This window comes from Galeopterus variegatus, unplaced genomic scaffold (genome assembly GCF_000696425.1).
Source record: "Galeopterus variegatus unplaced genomic scaffold, G_variegatus-3.0.2 Scaffold132, whole genome shotgun sequence".
Taxonomy (NCBI): domain Eukaryota; kingdom Metazoa; phylum Chordata; class Mammalia; order Dermoptera; family Cynocephalidae; genus Galeopterus; species Galeopterus variegatus.
This window is the reverse complement of record NW_007726243.1, coordinates 881,535-897,030: the sequence shown is the minus strand read 5'-3', so window position 1 is coordinate 897,030 and position 15,496 is coordinate 881,535. Positions and strand designations below refer to the sequence as shown.

General features: G+C 37.4%; 1 protein-coding gene across 6 annotated transcripts in view; it reads left to right on the top strand.

Moving 5' to 3' along the window:
• Positions 1 to 15,496, top strand: part of BBX (bobby sox homolog (Drosophila)) — a 284,645-nt gene that overhangs the window by 190,822 nt on the left and 78,327 nt on the right. For all 6 annotated transcript variants that reach the window (XM_008588833.1, XM_008588813.1, XM_008588839.1 and 3 more), the window contains 2 exons: positions 5,531 to 5,726; positions 7,246 to 7,313. In XM_008588833.1, the coding sequence (XP_008587055.1) occupies positions 5,531 to 5,726; positions 7,246 to 7,313 (264 nt within the window). The remainder of the gene's footprint in view (positions 1 to 5,530; positions 5,727 to 7,245; positions 7,314 to 15,496) is intronic.

The window sequence follows — 15,496 nt, the reverse complement described above, 5'->3', positions numbered from 1 at the left end:
ACCCTCGGCGGGAGCGCCTCCGCGCTTCCCAAGTGGCGCACTAGCACAGTGCGCCACCGGGCCGGCCCCAAAATTGCATTTTTAAAGAAATTCTTAAATTTTAATTTTTTAAATTAGTGCAAACTGATTAAATGGACTTTTCTCCTAATCACCCAAATTAGGGACTAAAATTGTACTCTTTAATAAAATTTATTTATAAAAACAAACTGTAATGCAGTTGCCACAAGAATCCTTACCCTTACTGATTATTTAAGTTGTCATTTCTACAGCTGGCTCTCTTGCTTTTTTTTCCTTATGACATTTCCACAGTAGAACAACCAGATAATTCCCTGGTCACATATTCAAGTGGATAATTTATTTTGGAGTTGCTTTAGCATGAAAGTTTTGCAGGTTAATGTAAAACTTTAAATATTTCTGTTGACTCAAGACCATAAACTTAATTCAGTGTTCTGTCATTTTAAACAGTCTAATTAATTTTTTTTCCTATTAGGAACAGCTAGCAAGAATAATTCAGATCATATAGTGCTTTGAGTCGTACTAACTTAATCATAATTTTTAAATTTTGAGAAGGAAAAATCCTCAAACTAAGAAAGTACAGATTAGTGCCACTTCTCTAATATATCCCCCTCCTCTTCTACCCTTGTATAATATGGTTTCTGCCTGCAGATGGGAAGAGACACAGCTGTCTCAGAATTTATTATGCTAAGGGTTCACTTAGCCCCTTGCAGAGTATATGGTTATAAAATAAAATGTGTTATATTTTTTTAAAAAATCAGATAATGTTCTGTATAGTCTCTGGTATATTTTATATCATGGTGATATTTCACATATTTGCACCAGAGTCAGCTGTCTTTATTCATACATTCTCAGAGTTCCTTATTACTGGACCTCACCAGGGTTACCATTTCTCTTTCACTTGGAGAAGATCTAGACTGTAATAATAGCTATAGATACTAGTGGACTTTCAGATTTCCCAGTCCAAAATAAACAATTAGAGAACTGTTTTTAAGTATATCTTTTATTAATACTAAGGTGGTTTTTTAGATAAAAAATTTTTTTTAAATGATCTGGAAAAGCATTTAATGTTGAGATCCCATTTTTTAAAGATTAACATAATATAGTATTGTCTTTCTTTACATAATAATGCCATCGTCAAATATGAGGTAGGTAAAACACTGTGACAAAGGATATGTATTCAACGCCAGTACTGAATAACAATAAAAATCAGTAACTGAATTGCTGATTTGTTATTATTGCTAATGAAACATGGTGGTAGTTGGGGTTGGAGAGAGGAGAGGCAGCACTTACTTACTGAGTGCCTCATGTAAGTTAGGAACTGTGTCTGTAAAAGTAGGCTTTGCTTAGATTATCTAACTAGTTGGTGTAAAGCTACAGGACTACGCCAGTTGTCGGGTTACAGCAATAGCTATGCTAATTGTATGGCTAGGCAATTCATAACTGTAAAACTAGGGAATTAGCTACACGACTACACCAATTGTTGGGTTACAGCAGTAGCTATGCTAAAGCCAAAATATTTCATTATTTTAGTTATAATAAGTTTCCATTTATATTGTCAGGGGTAGGGCTGAATCCCTTCAAACCCATTGTACAGACTGGGTCACAAACCCCTCACATGCCAGGCTGGGTCACTAGACCCCCAACACACAGGTCCACGCTAGGTAATTGAGAAAGATCACCGGAGCCACTGGCATACTACACGAGCTCAGTCCTCAGCAGTAGCAGCAGAAGCAGCAGAAGCAGCAGTAGCGGTGTCCTTTTGGGGTATCCTGGGGGCACTGGCACCAACAGCCTCCAGCAGCAGTAGTGGCCTCCCTATCCCCCCCCCGGGGGGGGGGCATCCTGGAGGTGGAGGACCCCTTGGATCAGAGCCACTAGTCCTTTATACTTAAGTCCATAACCCAGGACACCTGGGGGCACATGCGCAATTACATTAGACAATAACCAAGGAACACCTGGGCACACATGCATATTTACATCAAATGCTTGGCAAGATTTTGAACATCTGAGGGACCCTGACCATTTTCCTTCACTTTCTCCGCAGTTGGAAATTTGTAGAGATAAATTAGAAACCATGAGGTGAATTTATATTTTAAATGGAGAACTTTGAAAATCAGTATTTTAGCAAGAGTTTACTTATCTACAAGAGTCTTTCATATCTTTCGTTGAAATCTTAGGACAAATAGCCTGTTTGGTATTCTTGGAGCATAAGTGAGCTTCCCTTCCTACCCCTAGCATGAACAGCCTGGCCCTGAATATCTGGTTAAATGGGGCATAGCTCTTTGTCCTTTCAATTGAATGGTGATAAATTTTACCCACATGATTGACCTGCATGCAGATAGTTTCACTCAGCTGTTTCCTTCTCCAGTTTCTTCCTTACCCAGCCTTCTCTGTAATCCCTTTCCTAATAACCTTGTTACAACAAGTGATTAAGCCTTTTTGTTGTCTTTTCTGCTGAATCAGAGCAAGTGATTAATGAGGTGCCAATTTCTAAGGACAGACAGACATCCTCATACCCTGAGGCTCTTCCTGCCTCCACCCTCACTCGATGCTCATTCACTGCTTGTGTTAACCAGTGTTTTTACGTGAATTTATGGCATTTTCATCTAAGCTTTAAACTCATTTTAAGAATAAGGACTGTGTTATTCTGTTCTCCGTCTCCCACATTCTTAACCCTTCTGTCAATATACACGTATACTTGATTGAACTAATGAATGTTGTCATGGTATTGAACATTTGCGTTGAGTATAAGATCGATCTGAAAAATTAATATGGTGATAGAGTAACAGAGTATGAACCTTCATAATAAAATTCTCAGTTGTTGTTTTCCATAAAACCCCACGTATTCCAATCCTTTCTTTTGCCTTCTCTTATTCCATGCATAGGTAGTTTCCCCTTTTATAGACCAATTATAAAACAATTTTTCATGTGTGAGCCAGGGGAAGACTTATGGGCCATGGGTAAAAAGAAATAATATATTTGTGGGGTTAATTGTGGATTATAAACAATATGTAAGCTGAGACTCTGTGTAATTCATGCTCTTTTCTATCCCCAGTGTCTAACAAGTGTCTGTATCTAGTCAATGCATATTAAGTATTTGAGATGAGGATGGGTGGATGGACCATGTGCAAGAGAAAGAGAAATGATTGTGGTGTGGTGATTGTCATGGCTTTATGGTGTCTTTGCACCAGTTTTCCATCATAAATTAGTTTAAGCTGGTTTTATTAGTATTAAGAATGCTTTAAAAATAGTTGATGCTGGCAATAATTCATTCATAAGGATGATAGTATTGTCATTTCCATAACACTTATTGATTTTTACCAAAGCAAATTACTAAATGATTCTTATTCTTAGCAAAGGATGTGACATCTTACTGGGAAAGAGCAGATCAACATGAGGAGAAAGGAAAGGGAACACCTAAGAAACAAGAAATTTGAGTGCTAGTGACATCAGTCCAGTATGTTTCACAACTTTGACTTTTTTCTTAAAAAATTCAAACTACCAAAAAAGAAGATGATTTTATTTCTCATGACCAATATATTAATTTGTTTCAAACTCTTTTGTCACATTATAGAGTGGTAACCTTTGTCCAAATGACTGTTCATCTGACAAACCCAGCCTGTGTGCTTGTTACTGGGACACAATAATGATGCATGTGTCTGCAACTTCCATTTTCACCTCACCCTACCATTTGTCACTTTCCACCTCCAGACAGCAGGCAAGGCTATTTGTCTGCCTCAGCTTAATATTTAAATCCCCCGTGCACATGAATGCACTGTGATAGTGTATCTCTTATATCACATTTGATACCTCCAGATACATTCTGCTACGTGATGGTAAATTCTAGTTTGGCTCTGGCCTTGTGTCCTATTTTAATTATTTTTGTAAGAAAAGTGGGACTGTATCTTACAGTTTTTTATGCTTACTTTCCTTCTACATACATCCATGTATCAATAGGTAGATTTATATCTTATAGGTTAAAAAAATGGATTACTCAGAAAATTTGAGTTAAGATAACTTTGGGATAATTCTAGGCCATTGTCTATTAGCATTTCATTATTATCTACATTACAGTTTTCATTTATATGATTTAAATTGAAATGGTAGGGAAAAGTTTATTAGATTACATATACTTTCTTTTACCAAGGATAAAGGGACATTTTTTTCTACTGGGTTAAATTAGATCTGTTTGAAGCTTATACTGAATTAGTTAATTTCACACATGGAGCAACCATTTTAAAAGGCAAGCTTATGGGATTAAAAGAACTTTATTATTTCTTTTTAAAAATCCAGCAGTAATAACATAAAATAGTTGAAAAATACATGTTAAATATATTTTTATCAGATAATATAACTTTTGGCAGTATATAATGAATAGCACTAAATATATTTCATTTAATGTTTCATCATGAAAGGGGAAAGACGTAGCAGAGTTGGGAGAAAGGGTAACAGGAGAAATCCACAGAAAAATGGAGAAAGATGATGTCAGTAAAGGTTGAAACCTCCAAATAAGACATACAGTTTGTGGTAGATTAATTGCAGCATCACACATGAGAGCTCTCAGAGCTCATTTATATATTCGGTCATTTGTGCTCATTACAAAGTTCCTGGGACACTGTCAGGTGTGGCTACACTTTATAAATGGAGGAATTGAGGCTGAGAAAAGTTAAACAGCTTGCTTAGTGTTTACAGCTGGTGTGTTTTAAACCCAGGTCATTAGATTCTGCATCCAGACTCTCTTCTACATGGTTCTGTGTCTTCAAATAATTGAAAAGTTACATGTTATTTGGCCAACCTTGTTTCCCTTCTCCTGCTCTTATTCTTGGTTCCTTTATCACATAATCTAGTACTTTACTAAGTTTGCCTTCATGTGTCTTAGTAGTACATCAAAGCACAGATTTATTTATTTTATTATTATTTTTTTTTAACCATACTTTCCAAATTAAATTGAACAGTGGTTTGGTTACTGGCACTGGTAGACTCACACTTTGTAATGTAATTAGGTAAAGCCTAATTTGAAATAGGGGCTGCGCTTTACACCACTGTTTACAATAACCCTAGACATTGGTGGTGGTAGTCTCAGTTTATGGAATATAAGGTTGAGGCTCAGAGATGTTACATTCTCTGTCATTGATTATTGCAGCCCTAAGTGGAAGTGCTACGGTTCAAACCCTGCTTTACCTGTCTCCAGAGCTATGGGCTCTTTTCATTACAGACAACTCCCTTCCCCACCAATGTCAGACAGCTTTTTGGATACTAAAAAAAAAAAGTTGAGGATTAAAAGATACAAAGCGTGCAGCCTCTGTACCTTCATCCCACAAATGGACTTTCTAGTGGATGACTCTATGTCCAGTCTCTAGAGCCCTGTGCTGAGATTATAATTCTTCTATGAGGAAAGCCACTGGAAATGTTTTTCTGACTCATTATCTAAATGGGGGAATGAGGTGAAGGCTATTAGAATTTTTCAGTCTATATGTTAATTAAAATCTGTTATCTGTTCTTGTATTTATAGTATAAAGATGCATTTATGAAAGCAAATCCCGGCTACAAATGGTGTCCTACCACAAACAAGCCTGTGAAATCCCCAACGCCCACTGTCAATCCACGCAAGAAACTTTGGGCCTTCCCATCTGACTCTTCAAGAGACTTGCCAAGCCCCAAGAAAGCGAAGACTGAAGAAATGCCTCAACTTAACTTTGGAATGGCTGGTGAGTTTAGACACTATTTCTACCTGTTCTTTAAGGACAGGGCAATACATTTAGGCACTATTTTTAACAAATAATACAGAGAGAGAGAGATGGGAGCAAAATTTATGACCAATATGAAGCAATGGCATATATATAGCATATCTTAAAGCTTGGGAGCATCATATGCATAGAACATATATGTAATTAAAGAAAGGAGATATAGACCAAGCAGTAGAGTCATTATAAACATATGTAAGTTCCTGACACTGACAATGGAAAGACAGACAGCATGTGGAGATTGTCAGGAGCTTTGGGAATTTTTTAATGTTAACAAAATAGCTTATACACATATACATACTATCTTAAAGGTATTTTGAGCAAAAGCCTAACTACTCCTAAGATTTAAAATGTCAGAAATACATCAGCCAATTTGAATTTATTTTGAATGTTTTAAGGAAACATTTGAGCAAAGCTGACTAGGTTTTGGAGGTGACTTTGGAAAATTTCTCTTTGTTCTCTAGTTCTCTGATACTTTTTACTCATCCTTCTTTCATCTAGAAGAAATAACAATTTGAGAATAATAGCCTCAAACTTCTTATAAGACAAGCATAAGCACACTTTTGTTTAAAAAAAATCCCATCTAAACTCTCCATGCAGTAAGGAAAGAAGCATCGCATTAAGAGATAATTCATGTTATAAACAGCTGTGGTATTGATGAAAATGCTGTGTTGGAATGATGGGCCAGCAGTGGTGTTTAAAAGGCTCACAACAGTATGAGCACTAAGCACATATATGCCAGGTTATTGTTACATAAGCAGTTTTGAAAGTGTTCTATAAAGAATTATATGTGGTTCAGTTGGATTTCTGATTGCTAGTCTTTATGAGTACAATCATGTGTCGCATAATGACTGGTATATTTCTCTTCTAAGAAATGCGTTGTTAGGCAATTTCAGTGTTGTGCAAATATCACAGAGTGTACTTACACAAACCTATGTGATATGGCCTACTACGCACCTAGGCTATATGGTGTAGCCTATTGCTGCTAGGCTACAAAGCTGTACAGCATGTTACTGTACTGAATACTGTAAGCAATTGTTTAACAGTGGTATTTGTGTATCTTAATATATCTAAACATTGAAAAGATGCAGGAAAAATATGGTATAAAAGATAAAAATGGTACACCTGTATAAAGCACTTGCCATAAATGGAGCTTGCAGGACTGGAATGCTCTAGGTGAGTTAGTGAGTGAATGGGGAGTGAATGTGAAGGCCTGGGACTTTCCTGTACATTATTGTAGACTTAGGCTACACTAAATTTATTTTTTTTAAAAAATTGTGCTATGACATTATGACAGCTATGACATCACTAGGCAATAGGAATTTTTTAGCTCCATTATGATGTTATGGGACCACCATCTTATATGCAGTCTGTCCTTGACCAAAAAGTTGTTATGCAGTGCATGACTGTATTCTTTTTGACTCTGGGTGGGTTGTGTGTACTTTATTCTTGTAAGTTGATGACTTTTTTTTGACTTATTTAGATCCTACTCAAATGGGAGGCCTGAGCATGCTGCTGTTAGCTGGAGAACATGCTCTTGGCACACCAGAGGTAAGCCAGTCCCTCCTTCCTCAACTGTGCTCATGCTGGGGGTTGAGAACACAGACGTTTATATTCTGTTCACATTGTTTGTTCTGTACTTTCACAGTTTACAATTCTGAACAAACTTTAAATATTCTCCTTAATATCTCTCTATGCATCTTGTGCATTGAAGGTAACAGAAACACGTCAGGTGCAGATTTTAGGTTCCATGAACTTAGGAATAAGAAATGCAGTGTACAGATCATTGGGATTTGCCATAACTGTGTCGTGGGTATGTAGATTGGGTCCTATAATTCACTCACTCCATCCAGAACAGTCCCTGCTTTTGTGATGTTGTCATTTTTACTTGCTAGTGGAAAGATGATGGTAAGAAACATGAAACTGTTGATCTCTCTAGCACCTGAATTCCAAACTCCTGTTTGAAAATCAAGAAACATGGCATTCCAGAATTGTTTTATTCTTTAATGGAAAAGAAAAGGAAAAGGATCTGGGCCCTCATGAGCTTGGTTCCATGATCTAGTTGTTGGACTGCTTTTGTGAAACATTTCGTAGGGCAGGTAGTGGCAGTTAACAATGCATAGTTTGCATTTGTGGAATTCCTCTATTTTCCAGACCCACTTAGAGAGGCCAGTCAGATTAACCTGCAGGTCATGTTATTTTACCTCACTCATGTTCTTGAGATGGAAATTTTTCAGTCCCCAACCAGAATCATTGTTTAGGGCAAAATAGCATTCAGCTCAATTTTATTGCAGATCTATATTTTTCACTTTCTGTGTGTGTGCGTCTGTGTTTATTGTAACATAGTTGATTGTACATTTCTGTGGGGAACAGAGTTGAATATCATCACCTTTGTGCAATATGTGATGCTGAAATCAGGATAATTAATATATTCAACATTACGATATGAGATGTAATCATTTTTCGTGGCCCTTTTCCAATCCTCCCTTACTCTCCTCCCCCTCCCACTTTCCCACCTCTGGTAACCTCAGTTCTGTTCTCTCCTTTTGAAAGTTCAACATATTATTGTGATTGTTGTGTCTTTCTTTCTTTCTTTTTAATTTACTCTTATTTTTAACTCCCACTTGTGAGTGAGGACATGCAGTATTTCTCTTTCTGTGCCTGGCTTATTTCACTTAACATGATTTTCTCTAAGTTCATCCACGTTGCTGCAAATGGCAGTATTCTTTTCATGGCAGAGTAGTATTCCATTGTGTATATATACCACATTTTCCTTATCTAGTTGTCCAATAATGGATACTTAAGTTGGTTTCAACTCTTGACTGTTGTAAATATAGCTGCAATAAATATGGTAGTACAGGTATCCCTTCAACATGATGATTTCCATTCCTTTGGATATATACCCAGCAGTGGAATTGCTGGATCATATATATGGTAGTTCTGTCTGTACTTGTTGGAGGAACCTCCATACTGTTTTCTGTAATGGCTGTATCAACTTACAGTCCCATCAACAATGTAGGAGGGTTCCCCTTTCTCTACATCCTCATCGGCATTTGTTATTCTCCATCTTTTTGTTAAGAGCCAGTCTAACTGGCATGAGATGATATCTCAGTGTTGTTTTGATTTGCATTTGCCTGATGCTGAGATTAAAGACTTAAATATAAGACATGAAACTATGTAACTCATAAAAGAAAACATAGGGGAAATACTTCAGGTAGTAGGACTGGGCAAAGATTTTACGAATATGACCCCCAAAGCACAGGCAACAAAAGGAAAAGTAAACAGATTATATCAAACTGAAAAGTTTCTGCACAGCAAAAGAAACAATTAATAGAGCGAAAAGACAACATACAGACTGGGAGAAAATATTTCCAAACTATGCATCTGACAAAAGATTAATATCCAGAGTATACAAGGAACACAAACAATAGTAAAAATCAAATAACCTGATTAAAAAATGGGCAAAGGAACTGAATAGGTATTTCTCAAAGGAAAATGTACAAATGACTGACACACAAATCAAAATCCTTTTTTTTTAAAGTTGTGAGTATGCCATACAGATTACTGTTGAAGCCTATTCAAATAGTGGTTTTAGTAGACACTTGTATTAGTCTGTTTCTGTTGCTTATAACAAAATACCTGGAACTGGGTGATTTATAAAGAAAATGAAGTCTATTCCTTAAAATTTCAGAGGCAGGGAAGTCCAAAGTCCAGGGAACACATCTGGTGAGGGTCTTGGTGGTGGCGACAGTGACCCACGGGTCTCATATGGCAGAATGGCCGAGCAGAGAGAGAGAGAGAGAGAGAGACTCTCACATGCTGACCTTTTAAAGCCCTCAGAACCATGCCCACGACCACCATTAAACCATCAACTTAATTACCTCTTGAAGGCCCTACCTTTCAGTTACCATAATGGGATTTCCCACCCTCAACAGTTACAGTGGGAATTAAACCTCAGTGAGGTGGAGACAGGTTGGGGGAAGTTGGGGCACATCTGATCTATAGCAATGCCACATAAGCATTTTACATCATAGAAGGCTTTTTTATTCTTTATAGTTTACATTTGGGTTCTACAGTTGTTGATTGTATATTCGGTTTAACTTAATTATTTTGGTTCTATTAAATTCAGTGTAGTAAAAAATATACAAATTAGTGTACTAGTGGTTATTTACTTTGCGCTATCTTTAGCTGAAATAAACGTGTCATTTTGTGCCTTCACGTACTTATTATACAGCCTGTTTGTACTTCTTAACACAATAGCATTGTCAGGCATCATTTCACTTTCTAACACATGGCTGCTACCTAATGGCAAATCAGACTCTCATTTGGGTGTGGAATATCGTAAGCATGTTCCAGAAGTGAATGTTAGAATGATAATGCACACTTGACCTTTCAACACAGTCTGACTCATTATTTCCAAGACTTCATTGCATTGTGAAAGTCAGCATCATCTTTCCTAATAGATTAGATTATAATGATGTTTTATTCCCAAACACCTTTTAGTGTTCTTTTAACTTTTGAGCGTAAATGTAAACAGCTCAATGTCTATAGAAAAAGGATGCTTTTGTTGTTGTTCTTTGCTTAAAGTTTAGCCTCTTGGGCTCTTTTCGGTGAGAAGTTCTCCTACCCCCTTTTAAAGACGAGTTTTGCCACATGCAATTTAAACAGTCGTGGACCTTTTATCTCCAATAAAGTAGAAACATTTTGAGAATTCTCAGGCTAAAGAAACAAAGGAAGCTAAATGATTTGAAGAAGTGAACCATAACAGGAGAAAGGAATGTATGCTAAGGGAGGAGGAGGCAGCAGTTAGGTCTTTAAGAACCACTTCTAAGAACACAACTCTTTCTTTATATTCTCTACCTCTTATCGCAGAGATATTTAGGTCATTATTGAAAATAATTTTGAGTTATTGAAATAATAAACCAGTGAAAGTTGTGTAAAATAATGCTGTCTCTAGATACAATTAGCTTGAGAGTTTACTTCATAGACATCAGTAAACTTCATTTAGCACCTGAATTTCTATGTAAAGTCTTATTTTTCCTGATACTTATACATGGTAATAGGAGTTTAGGGACTTATATACAGAGGCAGATGGACATAAGACAAATATACTAAAGATTTACTTATGTTTTCCTAAGAAAATTAGCAGGATAATGAGATGAGAGAAATACAGATACTTTATATTTCTGACATTTGGAACAATTACTGTGAAGTCTGTTGATACTGTTAGGTAGGACCAAAGTGACATTTTACAAAAATTCTGCCACAGAAAAAGTCTAATCATAATGGCTTTTTAAAATGCCATGACAGAACCCTTATTCTGAAATATTATTCTTAAAGGGAAGAGGTTTTCCTTTTGTTTAGTGACCTGATACCTAACCACATAGAAAAAGTCCTCAAAAGACTATTTTTTTAAATATGAAAATTTTAATGTAGGTAATAGGTTGTTTTTTTAAAAAACAGTTCTAAAAGGTGGAGAGGCTTACTGTGACTGAGAATTTATTGATCAAGGAAGCAAAAGCAGTGTATTGAGCAAGATAGACATAAAGAAATGACTCCTGACCCAAAATGGCAGACTGTGTGTGTCTCTACTGAGACTGTAAAATATAAACATAGAAGCCTCGTTAGGAAATAACTCCGTAATAGTGAAGGAAATGGAAAGGGATGCTTCCAGTGAATATGGCATTGCAGTAAATTGTTTTTGTCAGAAATCAAATGAAGTTGTTTAATCAATAAAATATAAGCGCCAGACAAAAACAGACTAGCAGGGAGTCCAGAGGAGGTAAAAGCCTAACCAACAGAATTCCTGCAGGTTTAAGTGAACATATAATTTTTTTTAAAGGAACCAGAAACAAAAAAGAAATAAAAGTAGCAATGTTCACATCAAACTCTGGGAAGAACTAAGAGAAGGCAGTTAGAGAGTGATGCTCTTAAGGTTTTGTATCAGGGAGTTATTATCTAAAAATTAAAATACAATAAATAAAGTGTAAGTAATTGATCTAGAATTACTAGAAGTAATCTCTAGGACTAAAATCTTCTGTTATGTTTGTTACTTAACTTAATAAAAGTATAAAGCTACATTAAATTTAAAAAATAAAGGCAGTAATATAATTCATAGGGTGTAGAAGAGGTGATTATTCAGCATGCAAGGGTACTTCAAAAAGTTTGTGGAGAAATAGAATTAAAAGGTAATAAAAATCTTCCCATGAACTTTTTGGAGATCCTCTCGTATAATGTATAGGACAGCTTTGATTGAAGTTGGAAAGGATGGGCCGGCCCGGTGGCGCACTGGATAAGTGTGCCGCTTGAGAAGCGCGGCGGCGCTCCCGCCCGAGGGTTCGGATCCCACATACAGACCGGTTCCCGCTCACTGGCTGAGCAAGGTCCGGGGGCAACACCGAGGGTTGCAATCCCGTTGCCGGTCCCCGGTCCGGTACGGGGGCAACACTGAGGGTTGCGATCCATTGCCGGACACGGAAAAAGATAAAAGACAAAAAAAAAAAAAAAAGTTGGAAAGGATGACATTCAGTATTGGACCTAAGTGAGCAAAAGAAAGTCATCTTGGCTAGAGCAAAAGGAGAGATGGCTGTGGGAAAATGGATAATAAGAGAAAATAGACAGAGTAGTGATAGCTGATGAAAGGCTTTGAAAGTGTCACTATTTATTTACTTGAGTAACTGAAGCCAAACTTTCAAATGTATGGGAAGTATCGTAGACTTTGTGTCTGTGATTTTAGAATGTTGTTTTTTTGTTGTTGGAACTCAACAGAGAGACATTAAAATTTTGATCAAACTACTTTTTTCTTTGTCTTCCATCCTGTGAATTGGAGTTAATAATAATACCTGCTTGCCTCCAACTCCCAAGACTAAGAAGATTAATTAAATAAAACCTGTGAGGTATTTTTAACTCTCCTGAAAAGATTTCTTGTAGGTATATAGTAGTAGTATCATAAGTTATTCTAGACATTTTATATCCAACTCGAAAGCCTAAATTATGTAAGGCATTACTCCCACAGGCTTTAATATATTTTACCAGCAGCATGTGAACACACACACATGCACTCACACTCATACACACACACAGTTCTTTCTCCATTGAAAATGTGTAAGAAATTACAGTTGTAATATATCGTCTTTATCACCAGGTGCTCAAGAAGGAGATAACTTTTTAATAGCTGGGAGAAATAAATATAGGAAGACCCAACTTCAGCAGAGTAGCTGAGTTAGCATCAAAGTTAGTGGAGAAGTACTGGCAGATGATGGCACACTTCCATTAAGGAACTTAAAGGTCATGTTTTATAAGAATTGAACAGTGTCAGGCTGTGTGCCATCTTTTCATTCATTTAGTCATATGACAAGTATTTATTGAAGTATTTATTGCTTTCTATGTACAAGGCACATCAGGGAACAAACCAGACATAAGTATCTGCCCTCATAGAACTGTTATTGTTTTAAGGTTCAAATTTTTAGTGATAGTAATTCCTTATATGGTACTTTGGCTTCAAGGGGAATCATTGATTTTTGTTTGTTGACCACTATCCCCTATTTTTTTTTTTTTTCCTTTTTGTCTTTTTTCGTGACCGGCAACGGATCGCAACCCTCAGTGTCGCGCCCGAACCGGACCGGGACCGGGACCGGCAACGGGATCGCAACCCTCGGAGTTGCACCCGCACCTCGCTCAGCCAGTGAGCGGCCGGTCTGTATGTGGGATCCGAACCCTCGGCGGGAGCGCCTGCCACACTTCCCAAGCGGCGCACTGTAACAGTGTGCCACCGGGCCGGCCCCTTGTGCTGTACTTTTACTGAAGCTTTTAACAGGGGCATTTCATGAGTGCGTCTGGGGCCAGGCCTGTGCTAAGCACTTTATATTGATTATCTCATTTCATCCTCCCTCCCAAGAACCATATGAGGTTGGTTAATTACTTTCCCATTTTATAAATGAGGAAACTAAGCCAGAGAGGTCAAATAATTTCTCTAAGATCATTGAAAAAGGAAGTTTTAATACTATGATTTAAACCTACATATTTTTCATTAATTGATGAGATAGGCAAAATCTGAGATAGAGAAAAGTTGGACATACCAATATTTGTTAAATGAATGGATGATTATGTCTGTATTTTAAACAATGAGTTTTAAATTTAAAACAAATACAGATTTAGATATAATTGAAAGTTTCATCTTTCTGACATCAGTAAAATGGGAAAATTCTTTTCCTGCCCATTAGTGCATTTGATATGTGCCTGTCTTGGGCTGCTATGCTATATTTGACTATTCTAGGATACAGAAGTCCATTGAATTCCAACCTCCCTGGCCCCAACTCCCACCCTACCTCCATCGGAGCTCTTATTTCCTTCCCACAGTTTTATAGCTTTTAAACACGTTTTGTGAGGAAATATACTATATCTAAATTCAACATTGAAACGGAAATGGGCTGTTTGAGCTTTCTCAGCTTTCTCTCTTCCTGGGTAGTGAAAGACTTCCCCATTGTTCACTGCCTGTTCGGGCTGGAAATACCCATCCAGCCAAACAACCCAGCTTCTTCCATCTGTCAGCAGTGGGGCTCAAATCCCAGAGAATCAGGTCCTTTTACCCAACTTGACCATGGTCGTGTATCCTCAATGAGTGCCCAACCTGCACTGGTGAACTTGCATGTGCTCCTTGGTTTATCAGAAATGAAGGGAAGGGATAATGTGGAAGGTGGACAGTGAGAGAGCTGGGGTAGAAAGAGGAGGGTGGAGAACAGGAGGATAAAAGAGACATCCTTCACAAGAGAATGGCGGTTATTGTTGTAGTGTTGCTTTTGAGAGCACATTTATAAACACAATTACATTCTGTTTTTACAGTGTCATGTGAAGAGGCAAGAAGGCATAGTAGCATTGTTACCTACTTTATCAAATGAGGATACTGAGGCAGAAAGATGAAGTGTGTTGTCTCAACTGCTACTGCAGTTATTTATACAAGGGTTCTTCAAAAATTCATGGAAAGATTCACATTATCTTATAATTCTATTTTTCCATGAATTTTTTTTTGAAGTACCTGGTAGAATTGGCTTAGAGTCTGTTTTGGACTACCATAATAGTGTTCTGCCACATGTATTATAATGTTAGGAGACCTTTACTTGGGCAGTGAAATCAATACTCTGATAGCCCTGATGCCCCAAGTGAAACCAGGGTCTTTTTCTTCTTTCAGCTAAATGACTTGACATGTATTCCAATTTGGGGAGCACTCAAATCTCTGTGATGCTATTTGGTTATGCTCTCGATGGTAGTCCAGTACTCTTCTCAGATGTAGTATACACTACTGGAGTCAGGTAGCCAAATGCAGTGCTCTAGTGCTTGGGTTTTCCTTTAGCTCTCAAATGGAATCCTCTACCCCCAAATCATCTCTTCTCCTAAGAGACAATCCCTACGCCTAACCAAGACTTCTCTCAAATACCCTTTTTCAGCGAAAGGCTTTAACCTACCTTAGAAACACTAGCATTGTCTTACCCTTCTCCCTCAGCACTGACATTCTTCCAGACAATTACTGAGACCTGGCAAATATCATCTCTAATTTAATTGGGACCCTACATTTCAGCTGGTTTATTTTCTTAACCTTCTAATTGGTCTCCTGCCTCCAGTCACTCCCCAGCCAAGGTCATCCTACATTCCACTGACAGAATTATCTAACTATACATCTCTCATATGACTAAAAACCTTGGCTGGCTCCCCATTGCCTCCAGCCTAACTTTCAAACT